Below are 15,082 nucleotides of genomic sequence, written 5' to 3' on the forward strand. Positions count from 1 at the left end.
GCCTATTGGGTCTAACGTTGGACTAGCCCTTTCTATGAATTCCTACTAGCATTGGACTAGTGGAAACGGAACAAAGAACCACAACTAGCGTTGGACTAGTGTGGTGATGGAAAAGGGGCCACTACTAGCGTTGGACTAGTGTGGGGACGTACATTCATCCATCAAGTTCATTTATGATTATAGAAAGCAAGTAGGCATGCAAATCATCTATAATCACGTAGCACGTAACACTTAGCATGCTCGACTAGATGCAAGAGCCTAATAAAGCACTTAACACATAACACATAGGCATGCAACCAAGCTAATGAACCTATTACATTTGCTAACTAAAACAAAAGGGGAAGGGGAAAATGGACCAAATTGCTCGCCAAGCCCTATCTATTACAAGCCAAGAGGTGTACACATACCCCATAATGAATAACTTAAATAAAAAGCAAAAGTAAATGAAATAAATGAAATGATTTAAGGAAAAGCAAGGAAAGCCAAGTAGACATGCAATTCTCATTTAGCACGTTGGACCACATAGGAGAGAGGCAAAAAAGATAAAAGAAGTTATACCTCTCTTGAGTTGATGTCCTAAATGGAGTGAAATCATTTATTTATCCTCCAAAATAAAAGAAATGGTCAAGGTACCAATTTATTTGGGAAAATAGGCAAACACAAGCTCACTTGGTCATAAAGCCCCTAAAGTCATGAATTAAGTGCAATTGAAACAAAGCATAGTAATTAATTAAAACAAACAAGCAATGAAATTGTAGAATTAAAACTGCCAAGGATCAAATTGAGGAGATTATTCAATTGGTTGGGTCATAGTAGCATTAAACACAAATTAAGGGCTTAGAATGCAATTTTTTGAAATCATTTTCATGCAAAAGCATGCAAACAACGTAGAAGCTTAGGCAATTTCCAGCAGCAACTACGTCCATTTCATCATACAAACAAGTTCATCAAACCAGAAATTATTGATCCAAATCAAAACATGAAATTTGTTTGCAGGATTAAGATGGCAAATCTGGTTTTAATCGACAACAAAAGAAGGGAAGGAAATCGCAGCAAAACTTTTCTTTCGGCAACCACAGACCAAGCAAAACTGCTAGTTTCTTTCTGCTGCAAATAGCATGCGCATGAAAACATTTCATGAATTCCAATGACCATGCCGATTCATCAACCAATCTTACAAAATTCAACCCAACAGAAGACCATTCAATGACACAAGATCATTATGTTCAACATCAGAAAATTCAGACAAAAGATCATGCCAGCATCGAAATAGCATTCTGCAAATTTCAGCTACAGTTAGCTCCTTATGTGTTTGAAACTGCAGAAATGTTTCATTATTCACTCCAAGCTTGTCCGTGTGAAAGGGTCCAAGTGATGTCTGTTTATCAATGCAACAAAACGAAAACGAATACAAGACTTTAAACTCATGTTATCAACCTCACTTAGCCACAGCCGTCTATCCTTAGAAGAACTAATCACAGCAATTAAGTGTAAAATGCAGCAAAGTGGTGCAATGGCTGCAATAAATGGGCTTGCCATATTGCAGCTGAACTCTATCTCGAAACATAACTCTACTTCACAGCATACATGCACACAGCATTCCAATTAAATGGCAAACAAATCAAACACTTTAACTATGTAAAAACTTCAGCAAACGGACATGCAAGCCTGCTGCATTTTCATTTCCAAACTCAAATTTCAGACCCAAGCGCTCTGCTTTGCTTAAAAATTTTTACCAAAAATCATAACTTGAGACTAAGCAACAAAATGCATATCTTCAACGTTCAAACAGGCAAGAACATAAGAGGAAATAAAGCAGATTCTTGGAAGCTTTCATGCAAAAATGGTTCGGCCAAGACACACATATGCAGGATACCGACTCAAACTCCAGATTTATCGATACCCAACCAGTCATGTTGAAGCAAAAATAGAACCATTAAACAACCAAGAAATGCGAGTGAACAACTAAAGACGAAAGCTTTCATCCTTAAAAGGAGAATACAATACCTTAATCGAAGGAAAGGAAGAAGAAAACTCGGATGATTCGGCCAAGCTGTCAGTGGAGAGAGCTACGATGATGACGCGATTGCCTCCTTCCAATCCCAAATCCCTCTTCGTCCTCACGGTTGAAGCTCTTCTGGTTTTGCTTTTCTTCAGCAGTCCGCAACCCTCCCCCAACAATCTTCCTTTTTTTTTTATCTCTCAAGCTCACGGCTTTTCCTAGCCTTTCGTTCCTTTCTTCCTGGTTTCTATCTCAGCCCAGCCGCCCCTTGTTTTTCAAAAACCCCCAGCTCTCTCTTTCTCTCCAACTCTCTGTAATCTCTCCTCACTTAGTTTCCAGCCGCCGTCAACTTAGCCTCCCCTTTCTTGTTTTCTTAGCCCTCCGCTCAGTTTTTCTTTTTTTTCCGCCCCCACTCTAAAACCTCTGCCCTCCTCTTGCGGCTGCTGTTTTCTATTTATATAGGACCTCAACCCTAAACTCCCAACCATTTCTTCCATATTTGCAGCCAAGCGAAAAAATGCAGCTTGCATGCTACTAGCTTCTTTTTTCTTTTTTTTTTTTTAATAACTTTACAAATAACCATATAAATAATATAAATAAAGAAAAATACAATTTAAATAAAATCGGATGAACAAACCTAGGAATAAAAGATAAAACGAAAATGCTAATAATTTTTCTTTTTTCCTTTTCTTTTTTTTTAGTGAAAACAAAACAATTTTCTTAAAAAAATGAGAATAAGATGAACTAAACAAGAAATAATAAAAATAAAATAAATCAATAACCCAAAATCACCTAGAGTAAATAAATAAAAGAAAGGCTAAAATTTTGGTGTCTACAACATGTTATGAATCGAATAAACATATGATATGCATATTGTAATTTGAGCCATTTGAATATATTAAATAGTTGAATAAGTGACATGATTAATTGATTTTCCTTAAAGCTAAATGTGTGGAAATCACTAGATCGATATAAACAAAATCTTTCAAGGTACATACAAATTAGAATAAATGAAATTTGGAGTTAATGTGTAAGACAACAAAATTTTGGACTCATGGCAAACAAATGAACTAAAATTAAAAGACCAAACCAACCTTAAACTTCAGACTAACTACCATGCGACCTAAGGAAGAAATTGGAAAGGAACTAAGTAAGGAGTATTATTTGGTAAAAAGCTGGGCGGTGTTTGAAGGAAGAATTAGAGAAAACAGACACCAAAGCTGCTAAGCATAAACGGTGGAATGAGGACTTGAATTTGAGTTCTTTTAGGCGGAGGAACCGAGAGGAGCTCACCTTATTTGTTCTTGTCTGCCACTAGCCACCGAAAAGAAATAGTCTGGTCATTCTTAATCAATAAGACCGAGTGGAGAAACTTTGGTTCTATCAACCACCGACTGAAGAGGGAGTTGGAGTGATAAGCTACTTTGGTATTATCGACCGAGAGGAAACTAATGAAAGAAAATAGAGAACGAATGTGAGAACCCGTAATTTTCATTTTCTAGGTTTTAGAATTTTTCATGACTTGTTTTCTGCATTTTCGTGATTAGACAATTTTTCTAGATAATTTTAAGGAGCAGATATAAGTTTTAGATGAATTTTCTAGTATCAAATGGATTTTGAGAAATTAAGAGCGTATACCGGACGTGGGACCCACTAGTGCGAAAAGTTCGGAAAAATTCGGCCAACTAGATTAAGTTTTGAATACTGGAATTAATTTACCGGGTGATAAGAGATAAGTAGAGGGTGCTAAGTGGATTGATATAAGGGAGACAAGGTAGGTGAGCATTTAATAAAAGGTGACAAGTGTCACCATGTGATTGGGCTTACCTTAAGACTTTCTTACCATTGACTTAAATAACCAAAAATGACCAAAAAATCTTCCAAAAATCTTCAAGAAGAGCCGGCCCTCTCAAGCTTTCTTTCTCTCTCTCTTACTCCAAGCATAAGGAAGAAAACACTTCAATCTTGTTCCAAATCATCACAACCAACCATCCAACCTTGATTTTGCTCCATAAAACACCTTCAAGTAGTGTTTGTGAGTTGTTGTGTGAAGTTATTTGGCAAGTTAAGGTGGTCCATAGCTCTCTCTCTCTTTTTTTTAAAGGTAAGTTGTGAAGAACCACTCTCCTTCCTTAATTGATGCTTAAATCATGATTAGTGGTAGTATGAGATGTAAGTTTATGGATTAAATCTTGATTTTGGTTGAATTGGTGAAGTTTTATTATTTTTGGGGATTTTTCTGTTTTAATATAAGTATGATTGTGTGGTCATGTATGATGATTGGAAATGATGTTTAATGACTCTAGGAGGTGGGAAAAGTGATTAATTGCAACCAATTTCTGTTTTGGACCAAAAATTGAAAAGTGAGGGTTTTGTGATGAACATTCTGTCCGAATTTTAAGGTCATATATAGAGGCCGAATTGGCCTTAGCTCAAAACATGAAAGTTGTAGGGAATGATATTTTAGAGGTGTCTACAAAGGTTCAGGTCAATCAGAGTAGCGTAGAATGAGAAAAGTCGAAATTACTATTGCTGTTCTGGTTTTACCCGAAATTGGGATTTGCGACTGTAATTGGTTATTTTGGTTGATAATGCTTCCGAATTGGTTGTTGAGGTATTATAATTAAATGTAGCCCTGTTTCTTATCTTTCATCTGGTTTTGGAATTTCTGGATTTGGACTTGTAGAGCCTGAGTTATGATGTTTCCGCTAGAACGCGTTTTGGTGAATCTGTTTTACGTTGTTGATGAAGTATCTTGCATTTTTGACCTGGTTACACTCGAAACTGGGTTGAGTGACCTTCTTTGATGTTGTAGCCCTGTCTTTTAGCTTCTATATTGTGGGTCTTGCAGTCTCATCCGATAAGTGTAGTGAAATTGGTGCCCTTACCGCAAAATGACGTCAAAACTGTTTTTTTTTCAGGGCCAAAGCTAGTTACATTTCCGAAATTTCTGGTTTCTTTTAATGTTTGTATATGCTTATGGAACCCTATTGGGGTCATGTTTGGCCTTGGTTTATGACTCGTTATCGAGTCTCATTGTATTTGTTTGCATGTTTTTAGGGCGTGACGGTGGTGCACAACGTTCTTTTGACTAAAGTGCTTGAAACCACATTTGCTAGCGTGGTGAGTGTACTACTCACTTGTGTGTTACTATATGGCTTTGAATGTAAATTGCTTGAAGTGAATTGAATGTGACTTGATTGAAGTGAAAGTGTACTTTATCACTCTCACTTATATGCCTTATATCATTGTTGTCATGTTATTGGAATATTACATGAAATGTTACATGAAATGAAGAGCCATCTTATCCAACGACTACAAATGTTATCATGAGCTCAAATCCTGTGGCTAAGTTATTCGAGTCGGGCCGGCAAGGGCCTGGACGATTAGATAACGAACCACGGTAGTCTGTTTTGGGATCTTTGGGTATTGAGACCCTTGATTCCGGTATACTCGAGTAATACCACAATGCATGCGTTTGGATTGCGGGCCCGGTTGGGGGATGTTAGGAGGAATGGAATGGAAGTAAAGTGGAGTCTACGGTTGGTTACTTTTACACATTGACGGAGAGTCAATGAGATCCGATCAAGAATGCAAACGAGGAAAAGGGCTTTTGAGAGCCACCCGTATCCTTTTATCCTCATTATTGATGTGTGGCTTTACTTATTTTTGGTAAATTGGACTGTTAAGCTTGATGCATCTATGAACTTGGTTGTTTGAGTTGTATTCTCACTGGGCAATTAGCTCACCCCGTTCCTTTTGTTTTCCTTACAGGAATATGACTTTTTTTGGAATATATCTTGATAGATGGTTGCCGAATGAACTAGATGAATGTCTCTTTTGTATTGTATATAAAATGGGACCCTAAATGTATCATTAGGGCCGTTTTCACTTTTGCTTTGGCAAACCACATATGTAGTGACTTTTATATCACTTTTAAATGCCATTTTGGCTTGTAAATGCTTAATGTTATATTGTATATGTATTTCGATGTTTGGTTGGGTTCGGACGGGTCGGTTACTATTCATGACCGACTTCGGATTTCATTTTTTTTTTATTTTGGGTTATTTTGCCCTTTTGCCTTGTTTACGCGCGTTATATGTTCCGGAACGCAATAGATCGCTCTAAACTGCACCGTTAGTCCTGGCGAGAGCTGGGCAGGCAGTCCGCTAACCCCTCTGATTCGCCTTAGGGGAAAGTGGGGCTGTCACAACGAAGCTTTCTTTCTTCTTCATACCCGAAACTGTGAGAGAGAGCGAGAGTGAAGGAGCATCTCTGGTTCTTTCCAGCCATAACCGAGTGAGTAAGAAGAGAAAAATAGTCGGCAACTTCGCGTATCAGCTACGTCAGTGGGGAAAAAAGAATAGCAGGTGCAAGAGTTGGAGGAGCCAGAATTGAGGGAGAGGAAAGTGATCTGTAATTATCGAGCTTTAGGAGAGAAAAGGTTAGATTCTGTAACCACCCTTTTATTTCTTGAATATAACTAAGAATAGGGGCTGCATGTTGTGTTTTAGCCAGGAATAACAAGATTTAGATGAGCGGAATTCTGATAGGGAAGTAAAATAGGAGTTGGACTAAAGTTGGGGAACCGTGAGCTTGCATGTTGAGTTACAGCCTGTTATTATTGTAAAAATGGAAACTAATGATAGGTTTTGCATGTAATACGTTGGCTTCTGATGTTTTGGGAAGTTTAGTTGAAGAAAACTTGGGGAAAAGGTGGAACTTTGGGTTGAGACCGCATGAAGAAACATGCTGGAATTTTTCCAGCTTCATCTGAGAGGAAGAGACTGAAATTTGCAGCTTAGTAACCGAATGTATGGAGTAACTTTCTTCTAGAAACTCAAGCTGTATATTTACTTCCTTGTGTTATCTGAGAAACTAGAGCAGAATTGATTAATTGAGTAAGAAATTTTGCAAGAAATAGTTGGAAGTTTCTGCTAAGCTGGCCGAAGGAGGAAAGATGAAAATTTTCCAGTTTTCTCCATACAGTTTGGTTACAGGGTCTTGTCTTGTGGTTCAAACACCTTCTAACACATTAATTCCAACATGCATGGTGAATTTTTAGCTGAAGAAAACTGTTAAGAAAGCCGAGAGGGAGAAATAAATTTAGGATCAGTTTTTCTTTCAAACTCCACTTTGTAAACTTTCACATCTGATATTTAAAGCCACTCGGTAGTTTAATACTTGTATTTGGCATGATAAGCTGGAGTTAAAACTGAAGAAATTGTGGAGAAAAATGTTGCATATTAAACTGCTACACGGCTAGAAGTTTTACTTGTTCAATACCATAACTGATGACAGATTTTGTGCGTGGCTTCTTGGTGGAAATACTTACTGAACTTGTGTGTTATTTGCTCTAGTTTAGTTAGATAGAATGTATATTAAGTACTTGGTGTTTTAAGCAAGTAAACCGTTGAGCTTTGTTGAACAATTTGAATGATATTGCTGGAACTTATACTTGTTGGCCGAAACAGGGAAGAGATGAACTTTCGTTGAAGTTTTGAACAAAAGCCTAAGATAGTTTGTTGTAACTATGCATATAAATATATATATATATATCCGTTTGTAGCATCTTAACCTTGTTTTGAATACTTTAAAGAATTTAAAACTCGAAGGGCTAGTGAAGTGGAACAAATAGGAATAACATGCAAACTAGAGTCTAGTTCAGTCTAAAAGGGAAGAAATAAAAGTTCCATCAGCTTCAATTATTAAGATTAGAATGAAATGATTTAATCTTAGCTCAAATGTTTTATAAGATCTTAAAATTTATATATGAACGTTAACCTTGTTTTAGAGCTACCAAACCTAATGGATTTTGAAGTAATATTGCTGAATTATGTTGAATGGCTGAATTGGTAATGAGATTAAGACTCATATAATGTTTTAGAAACTCTAAGGTAATTTGTTATGACTATATACACGAAATGGCTCCTAATCACTTAAATTAGTTTTTATAATATTTAAGAGACTATAAAACTTGAGAAGTTAAGGTTGTGAAACAAAATTTAATTCACAAACAACCTAGAGCTTAGTTAGTCTTAAAAAGGAAAATGGAGTATCTATAAGCCATAATTAATAGTAGATTGAGAAAGTATATTAGTTTAAACATTATACAAGTTTATAAACTTGAAGATGGGTATTTCATGGTTTAAAAATAATAAAGTCAATAAGTTTCGAAAATAATATGATAAATAAATATTAAGAATGTTATGGTTGTATTTTAAGGTCAAACTTGATTTTAGTAAGTTTAAATAAAAGAATAACAAATAATCGACTACAAATTATATATTTACTTTGAACTTATTAACTTGTACTAGGAAGTAGCCGTGAACCAGGAAACCAACTTGAGACTCGAGAGTAGTCATTTGAATCCTTGGTTAGTGTTTTCCGAATTATGTGTATGTATTATGAATATTGTTTAAGTGATTTGGCCGAAATGCACTTGGAAAGTCCATGACCTGTGGTCTGGAATTGTTTTGATGTCTTGAACTTCCTTTGTTTAATTTTTTTTAGAATTGAACTTGTTGAGACCTAGGGCTAATGATTGATGAAGCCCTAGTGAAATTGATGTTTGAATTGTGATTTTTCTATATTGGCAAATTGGAATATAATGTGCAAGTGAATTGGAATCATGAAGTCCGTTTTGGTCCTTTGAACTCGAGTACTTTTAAACCAAGCTTTGTTGAAATACTTTGTCCTAGTATCAAGCTATAGAATTGAGTATAGTACGATAATGCTAAAATTCGAGTGTCGGGATTTTTAAAACCTTGCCAACTAGTTAATTCTTTCCTTGGCTTAAACTAGCCTTATTACTTTTAGAAAATAATTGCACTAACTTCTAAACTCTAGATTTTTCGTAAAATTGTCCCTGGCTAGTTGTTTTAAAGGAAATTGTCAAAAACACGAGATTTTAATAATTTTAAATGAAAGGCGTAGAAAACTTGCTCGGCAAGAAACCTTATTTGAAGTAAGTTGGTTCTGGTTTGCACCTCTAGAAAGAAAGTACCTTTAAAGAAACCATACGAAATATTTTATCACTTCTACTAGTTTTAATTCTAAGAGAATTGTTGATTTATTCCGAGAAGATGAACTAGTTGTATACCAGAAGATATCTCACACACCACTGAGTAAGTTAGTAGTTAGTTAGTACAAGGCTTAGTCTGGTTTCCTTTTTCGGTAACTTTCGCTAGGGTTTTGGTTCCGGATGTATGGAGGCTCCTTTGTGGCCGCCGCCGGTTACAGGGGGTGGCGCAGGCCCTTCCAGGTCTTTTGCAGATGTGCTCTCTGGCCCGTGCCGGTTGGAGTCGAATATTCCAGATCTGGGGTGTTGTTCAACTCATCGAGGAGAACCTGCTTTGCGGTTATCTCAGAAGGAGTTACAGCTGCTCTCTACACCATTCCAAAATGCGTTAGTTGGCAGATTTCCGTTCCGCCGCCCTCCTATGGAAGTCATTAGACATTTTTTCGTATCGCTGGGTCTCAAGGGAGAGTGTGATGTCGGTCTGCTCGATATGAATCACGTCCTCATCAGGCCGTCATCTGAGGAGGACTTTACAAGGCTTTTCGTGCGCCGTTCATGGTTCGTACAGGGTGCACAGATGCTGTTATCAAAGTGGACGATGGATTTTACAGCCCAACAGGATTCGACGTTTGCGCCTGTATGGGTATCTTTGCCGTCGCTTCCGTTGCCTTTGTTCAACAAGATATACATAGCCAATTTGGCGGGTTTGCTGGGAAGATATCTAAAGAGTGACTCTGCGACACTAGCGCTTAAGCGTCCTTCTGTGGCGCGGGTTTTGGTTGAGATGGATGTATCGGTGTCTCCTCCACACCGTATATGGATTGGAGAAGACCAGGAGGGTTTCTGGCAGGAGGTGGAATATGAGAGCTGGCCAAAATTTTGTGGGTTCTGCACTCGCTTTGGTCATGAAGTTGGGGAATGTTTCAGGAAGAACCCAGATCTTATCCCTCCCAAAACAGTAGGCAGGAAGGCTGAGAAGGCAACGGCGGTTTACAGGCCTAAGGCTATCACTGGTCAGACTGGGTCTGCATTGGGGCTCCTACAGCAGGAAATTCCGGGTAAACAGCTTATGGAACCTGAGGTGAGTACCCATTCAGAGCCGGAGGTAGTACCGGCTGCTATGGGTCAGGCGACGCACAGTCACGCGGTGGATCATCTTCAACATGTCCCAGGTCTAGCGCTTGTGGAGGCAGACGCTGGTGTTGATTCAATATCGGAAGAAACCCGTGGTGGAGTAGCGGTTGGGAGAGACTCGGTAGCTGTGGATGTGTCTGCTGATGTATCCGCGTCATCTTCGAGGGAGACGAATGCAGTGGAGGTTCTTTCTTCTCATTTGGTAGCAACGCAGGCTAGGGGTTGCGAAGGGGAGGTTTGCGGCCAGGTTGCAAGGATTGCACCATCCTCCAATACCTTTGCTGTCCTGCAATCATTATCAGACACAGAGTTTCAGGATTTTGAGCGCACTCCGTCCCGGTCTGAGACACATGCTCCAGCAGCTAGGCCGAATCATAGAAGACAATACTCGGAAGGGGATCTACCGGGTGAGGTAGCGCAGTGGGCGCAGCTAAAAGAATTTCATAGGGAGTTGCAGCAGCGGTTATCTTCAGATCCGGCGGCAACGGGAGGGACGTTGGAGGATGTCAAGTTTGCACGTCTTGAGCAGCAGGAGGCCGCGGGTAAAGATCAGCTTGGAGCTAGGCACAAGGGTGGTCGGCCAGCTAAATCATCTTCCAATCAGGTTTCTATCTTTTCTCAAAATCATTACTCACTGCGGTCTCATGTTAAATCCCGTTAAGATTGTTGTTTGGAACATACGTGGGGCGTCTCGTAAGGATTCTCTAAGATATCTACAAAAGATTTGCAAAGCTAATGCAATACGGTTTTTGGTACTTCTGGAACCGTTGTCGGATACGCCACAGCTTGAGGTGGTACGTCGGTTTCTAGGGTTTGATAAAGCGGCGGCAGCATTGAATAATAAGGTATGGGTTTTTTGGTGCAATGAGATATCATTGTGTTTCAGGGAATTGGCCGAGCAGCTCCTCCATATGTGCATCAATTTTCCTTCCGGGTGCTCTATTCAGCTTTCGGCCGTTTATGCAAGGTGTTCAAGGGTTGGGCGACGCGAGCTGTGGGCAGCAATGGAGGAATTGGTGGGTACCGGTAGGGGGCCTTGGTTGTTGGCAGGGGATTTCAATGTCATTTCCAATGCGGAGGAGCGAGCGGGAGGCTCCCCGGCTAATGCACGGAACATGGAGGAATTTAATGCCGCTATTGGCAACTGTGGCTTAGTGGAGGTGCCTTTTGATGGGTCGTTATTTACTTGGACGAATGGTAGGGTGTGGCAGAGATTGGATAGGGCTTTAATGAATCGGGATTGGGCTGATGGGTACGAGCTTTCCCATGTTTCGCATTTGTCCAGAGGTCGATCGGATCATGCTCCGCTATTGATTACTGCCCACAGCGCGAGACAAAGGAAGAGTTCTTTTAAATTTTTAAATGTATGGCAGCGACATACAGGTTTTATGGATGTGGTCCGCCAGGGCTGGGCGATGCCCGTGGAGGGGGTGGGTATGCCAAAATTTCATAATAAATTGCGGGCAGTAAAATGTTGTCTGCAAGCATGGAACGTACAGGTCTTTGGTAATATTTTTAACAAAGTGAAGGAGGCTGAGGCTGTTATGAAACAAAGAGAAGAACGGTTTGACAATGAGAGGGATTCGGTTTCTCGAGCAGCGCTGGAGGAGGCAAAATCGAGATATGCAAGGACTTTGGCGGTGGAGTGTGAGTATTGGAGGCAAAAGGCGGGCATCAAATGGTTGCAGGTTAGGGATGCTAATTTGGCGTACTTCCATTCTTGATGCCGCCAGCGCCGAAGTTATAATTTTGTGGCCCGTATGAAGGAGCAGTCTGGAGCATGGTTGGAGGATATACATGATATTAGGCAGTCAGCAGTGGAGTTCTTCTCTTCCTTGTTCGCTTCTGACCACCACGGCTGTCGCTCTCCAGGCCTTCCTTTTTCGCTCCCCCAATTAACCTCGACGGATAATGCCATGTTGGGTGCCTTACCTGAACTGGAAGAACTAAAAAGGGTGGTTTTTGCATTGGAAGCAGACAGTGCTCCGGGCCCGGATGGGTTTGGGGCAGGCTTTTATCAAGTTTGTTGGGATATTCTTAAGTCTGATTTATTGGAGGCGGTCCAGGCTTTTTTCCAGGGTATGCGGCTGCCTAGGAGTTTCACTAGCACTTCTATCATTTTACTGCCCAAGGTGGCGGGAGCTGGGCAATGGAAGGATTTTCGGCCAATAAGTCTTTGCAACGTCTGCTCGAAAATTATTTCTAAGCTCGTCTCGGATCGGTTGGGTAAGGTTCTCCCTGCCTTAATATCACCGTGGCAGACAGGTTTTGTCCAAGGTCGGGGGATAACGGACAACATTCTTCTTACGCAGGAGCTGGTGGCAGATCTAGATAGGAGGTTGAGGCACCCGAATCTTATGCTAAAATTGGATATGGAAAAGGCGTATGACAGGGTCGAGTGGCCTTTTCTTTTGTTTATGCTACGGAAGTTTGGGTTTGCTGAATTTGTGGTAGACATTATCTTCCAGGGGTGTTCGGCAGGGTGACCCGGTTTCTCCTGGCCTCTTTTTGTTAGTTGCCGAATTTTTAGGGCGCGGGCTGCACCAGCTACTGGATAGTCAGCCAGGCAGGCGTTTTGTTTCGGCAGGGACAGCGGTGCCTTACCTTGCCTTTGCCGACGACATGCTTATTTTCACGAGGTGTTCTGAGGACTGCTTGTCTGCTGTCAAGGCTTTTCTTTCGGATTACCAAGCTGCATCAGGACAGAGAGTAAATGTCACCAAGAGTTCCTTTTTCTTGCCATCTTGGGTTTCTTCGGGGCGGGAGCAGATGGTAAATAGGGTCCTGGGTTTTAACAGGCACACTTTCCCTTTCATTTATTTGGGTGCTCCTATTTATAAAGGCCGGTGTCGTGGTATCTTGTTCGATGGCATTGTTTCCAAAATGCAGACCCGCCTTCAACATTGGAGTAATAAGTTGCTCTCGTTTGGGGGTAAGCTCGTTTTAGTACGGCATATCCTTGCTTCGTTGCCCATGTATTTACTTTAGGTGTTGGATCCTCCCAAGGCAGTGCTCACAAGGTTGGGCATACTTTGTAATTCCTTTCTATGGGACCAAAATGGGGAGCGGCGCATTCATTGGTCTTCCTAGGATAAATTGTGCTCCCCGTTCGATGAAGGGGGTCTGGGTTTCCGGTCGTTCAAGGACATGGCACGAGCTTTCTCTGCAAAATTATGGTGGCGCTTCAGGCTTGGAAATTCCTTTTGGGCTGAATTCATGTACGCTAAGTACATCAACGGTAGCCATCCATCGGAAGCGACAGCAGTGCGGTCCACGGCTGTTTGGAGGCGTCTGCAGGCGATCCGTCCCATGGTCGAGCCGAACATTAGGTGGTGCTTAGGGGAAGGTTTGGTGGATTTTTGGAAAGATAGTTGGGTTCTTCATGCGCCGTTGGAGAGTGTGGTGGTTCATCCTGAGCGTCCTCATTTCCTGGTCTCGGAATTTATAACTAAGGATGGTTGGGACGAGTTGCGTCTCGCTCAGTGGGTTCCGAGTTTTGTCATCCAAGCTATCAAGGATACGCCTTTCGACTTATCTCAGAAAGATAGCATGGTCTGGCTGCCCTCGCCGACCGGCTGCTTCTCGGTTAAGACGGCATGGGAGGTGCTCCGGCAAAAGAGGCAACATTCTTTGGTTGGCTCATTTCTTTGGTCTTCGGTGTTGCCAACAAAAATGTCGTTTCTTGCTAGGAGATTGGTGCGCAATTTCTTACCTTTGGATTTGACTTTGCGGTCGAGGGGTTTGTCTTGTCCATCTAGATGTGGGTGCTGTTACCAGGAGGAGGAGGCCCTTTTGCATGTCTTTGTTAATGGACCAGTTGCCTCGAAAGTGTGGCGGAAAGTGTCTTCCCGTTTTGGGTTTCGTTTGGGCAATTGCTCGGACATGGCGTCCGTTTTTATTTTTTGGTATCGGACAGCAGCAGCCCCTTCGAAAGACCATATTCGGACGTTTATGCCAGTGGTAGTGTGCTGGTTTCTTTGGTCTGCAAGGAACCAGGAGCGATTCAAAGGTGTCCGGTGGGGGGTTGACAAAGTAATTCGAGAGATAGATTTTTTCTTCGAGCAGCTTGGGCGGGCTAATTTGCTCCGTCGGCCGCATTTCAAGGGTGATGCCGATTGCGACTTGCTGCGTTGGTCACTGCCCCTATGCGACAGGGGACTCCTAGGGCGATTATGTGGGAGAAGCCGCCTTTTGGTTTGTTTAAATTCAACTCAGACGCCAGCGTCAACCTTGGTAGGGCCACGGGTGGAGGCTTGGTGCGGGATTATCAAGGAAAAATGATTTTTGCTTTTTACAAAGAATTTGGGGACTATGATGTTTTGGAGGCAGAAGGTGATGCGGATACGGATGTGCAATAATTAACTTCAACCTTGGGTCAAGGATCCTTTGGTCCACATTGGCGGTCCGATGACAAGATCAAGATCCAAGAAGGTGAAGGAAGCTTTACGAGCCTTGATCATTCACCATACAAGCAAGGAGCAAGCTAGGTTTGAAGATTTGATGGACCATGAAGTTACTTTGTTCACTTGTACGTTTGAAGTGAAGGAATGATCTCATACTTGTTAGCTTAGTTGGTAGTTGTTTTAAGACTGTCTAGTTTAGTAGTTGTTAGGCGTTGAGTATTTTATTACTTATCGGGCCTTATCGGAAAGCCTTAAAGAGCTAGCTCTTTAAGCTCTTTTATGCGGACCGAATCTCTTCCAGGTTTATGTGGGCCGGATTTTGCCCTAATTTTAGCCTATAAAAAGGCACCTCTTGTAAGAGTAAAGGAGAGATGATTACAACCAGAAATCGTGAGGAATTTTCCTTCAAGTTCTTAATCGAACTTACTCTTGAATTCTTGAGTTCATGGCTTAGGATTCAAATCTGACTTTATCGATTAGCTTGTTCCCTAATCGTGGTGTCGCTTCATCCATCCTTATTTG

General features: G+C 41.1%; 1 protein-coding gene across 1 annotated transcript; it reads left to right on the top strand.

Annotated features, from left to right (window-relative positions):
- Positions 1-9,210: 9,210 nt before the first annotated feature.
- LOC140012687 (uncharacterized) lies at positions 9,211-11,881 on the top strand. The gene is made up of 2 exons (XM_072060968.1): positions 9,211-10,796; positions 11,044-11,881. Exons 1-2 carry the CDS (start codon positions 9,211-9,213, stop codon positions 11,879-11,881), a joined length of 2,424 nt encoding a protein of 807 aa, XP_071917069.1.
- The last annotated feature ends 3,201 nt before the right edge of the window (positions 11,882-15,082 follow it).

The sequence above is a fragment of the Coffea arabica genome, chromosome 8e, assembly GCF_036785885.1.
Source record: "Coffea arabica cultivar ET-39 chromosome 8e, Coffea Arabica ET-39 HiFi, whole genome shotgun sequence".
Classification (NCBI taxonomy): Eukaryota; Viridiplantae; Streptophyta; class Magnoliopsida; order Gentianales; family Rubiaceae; genus Coffea; species Coffea arabica.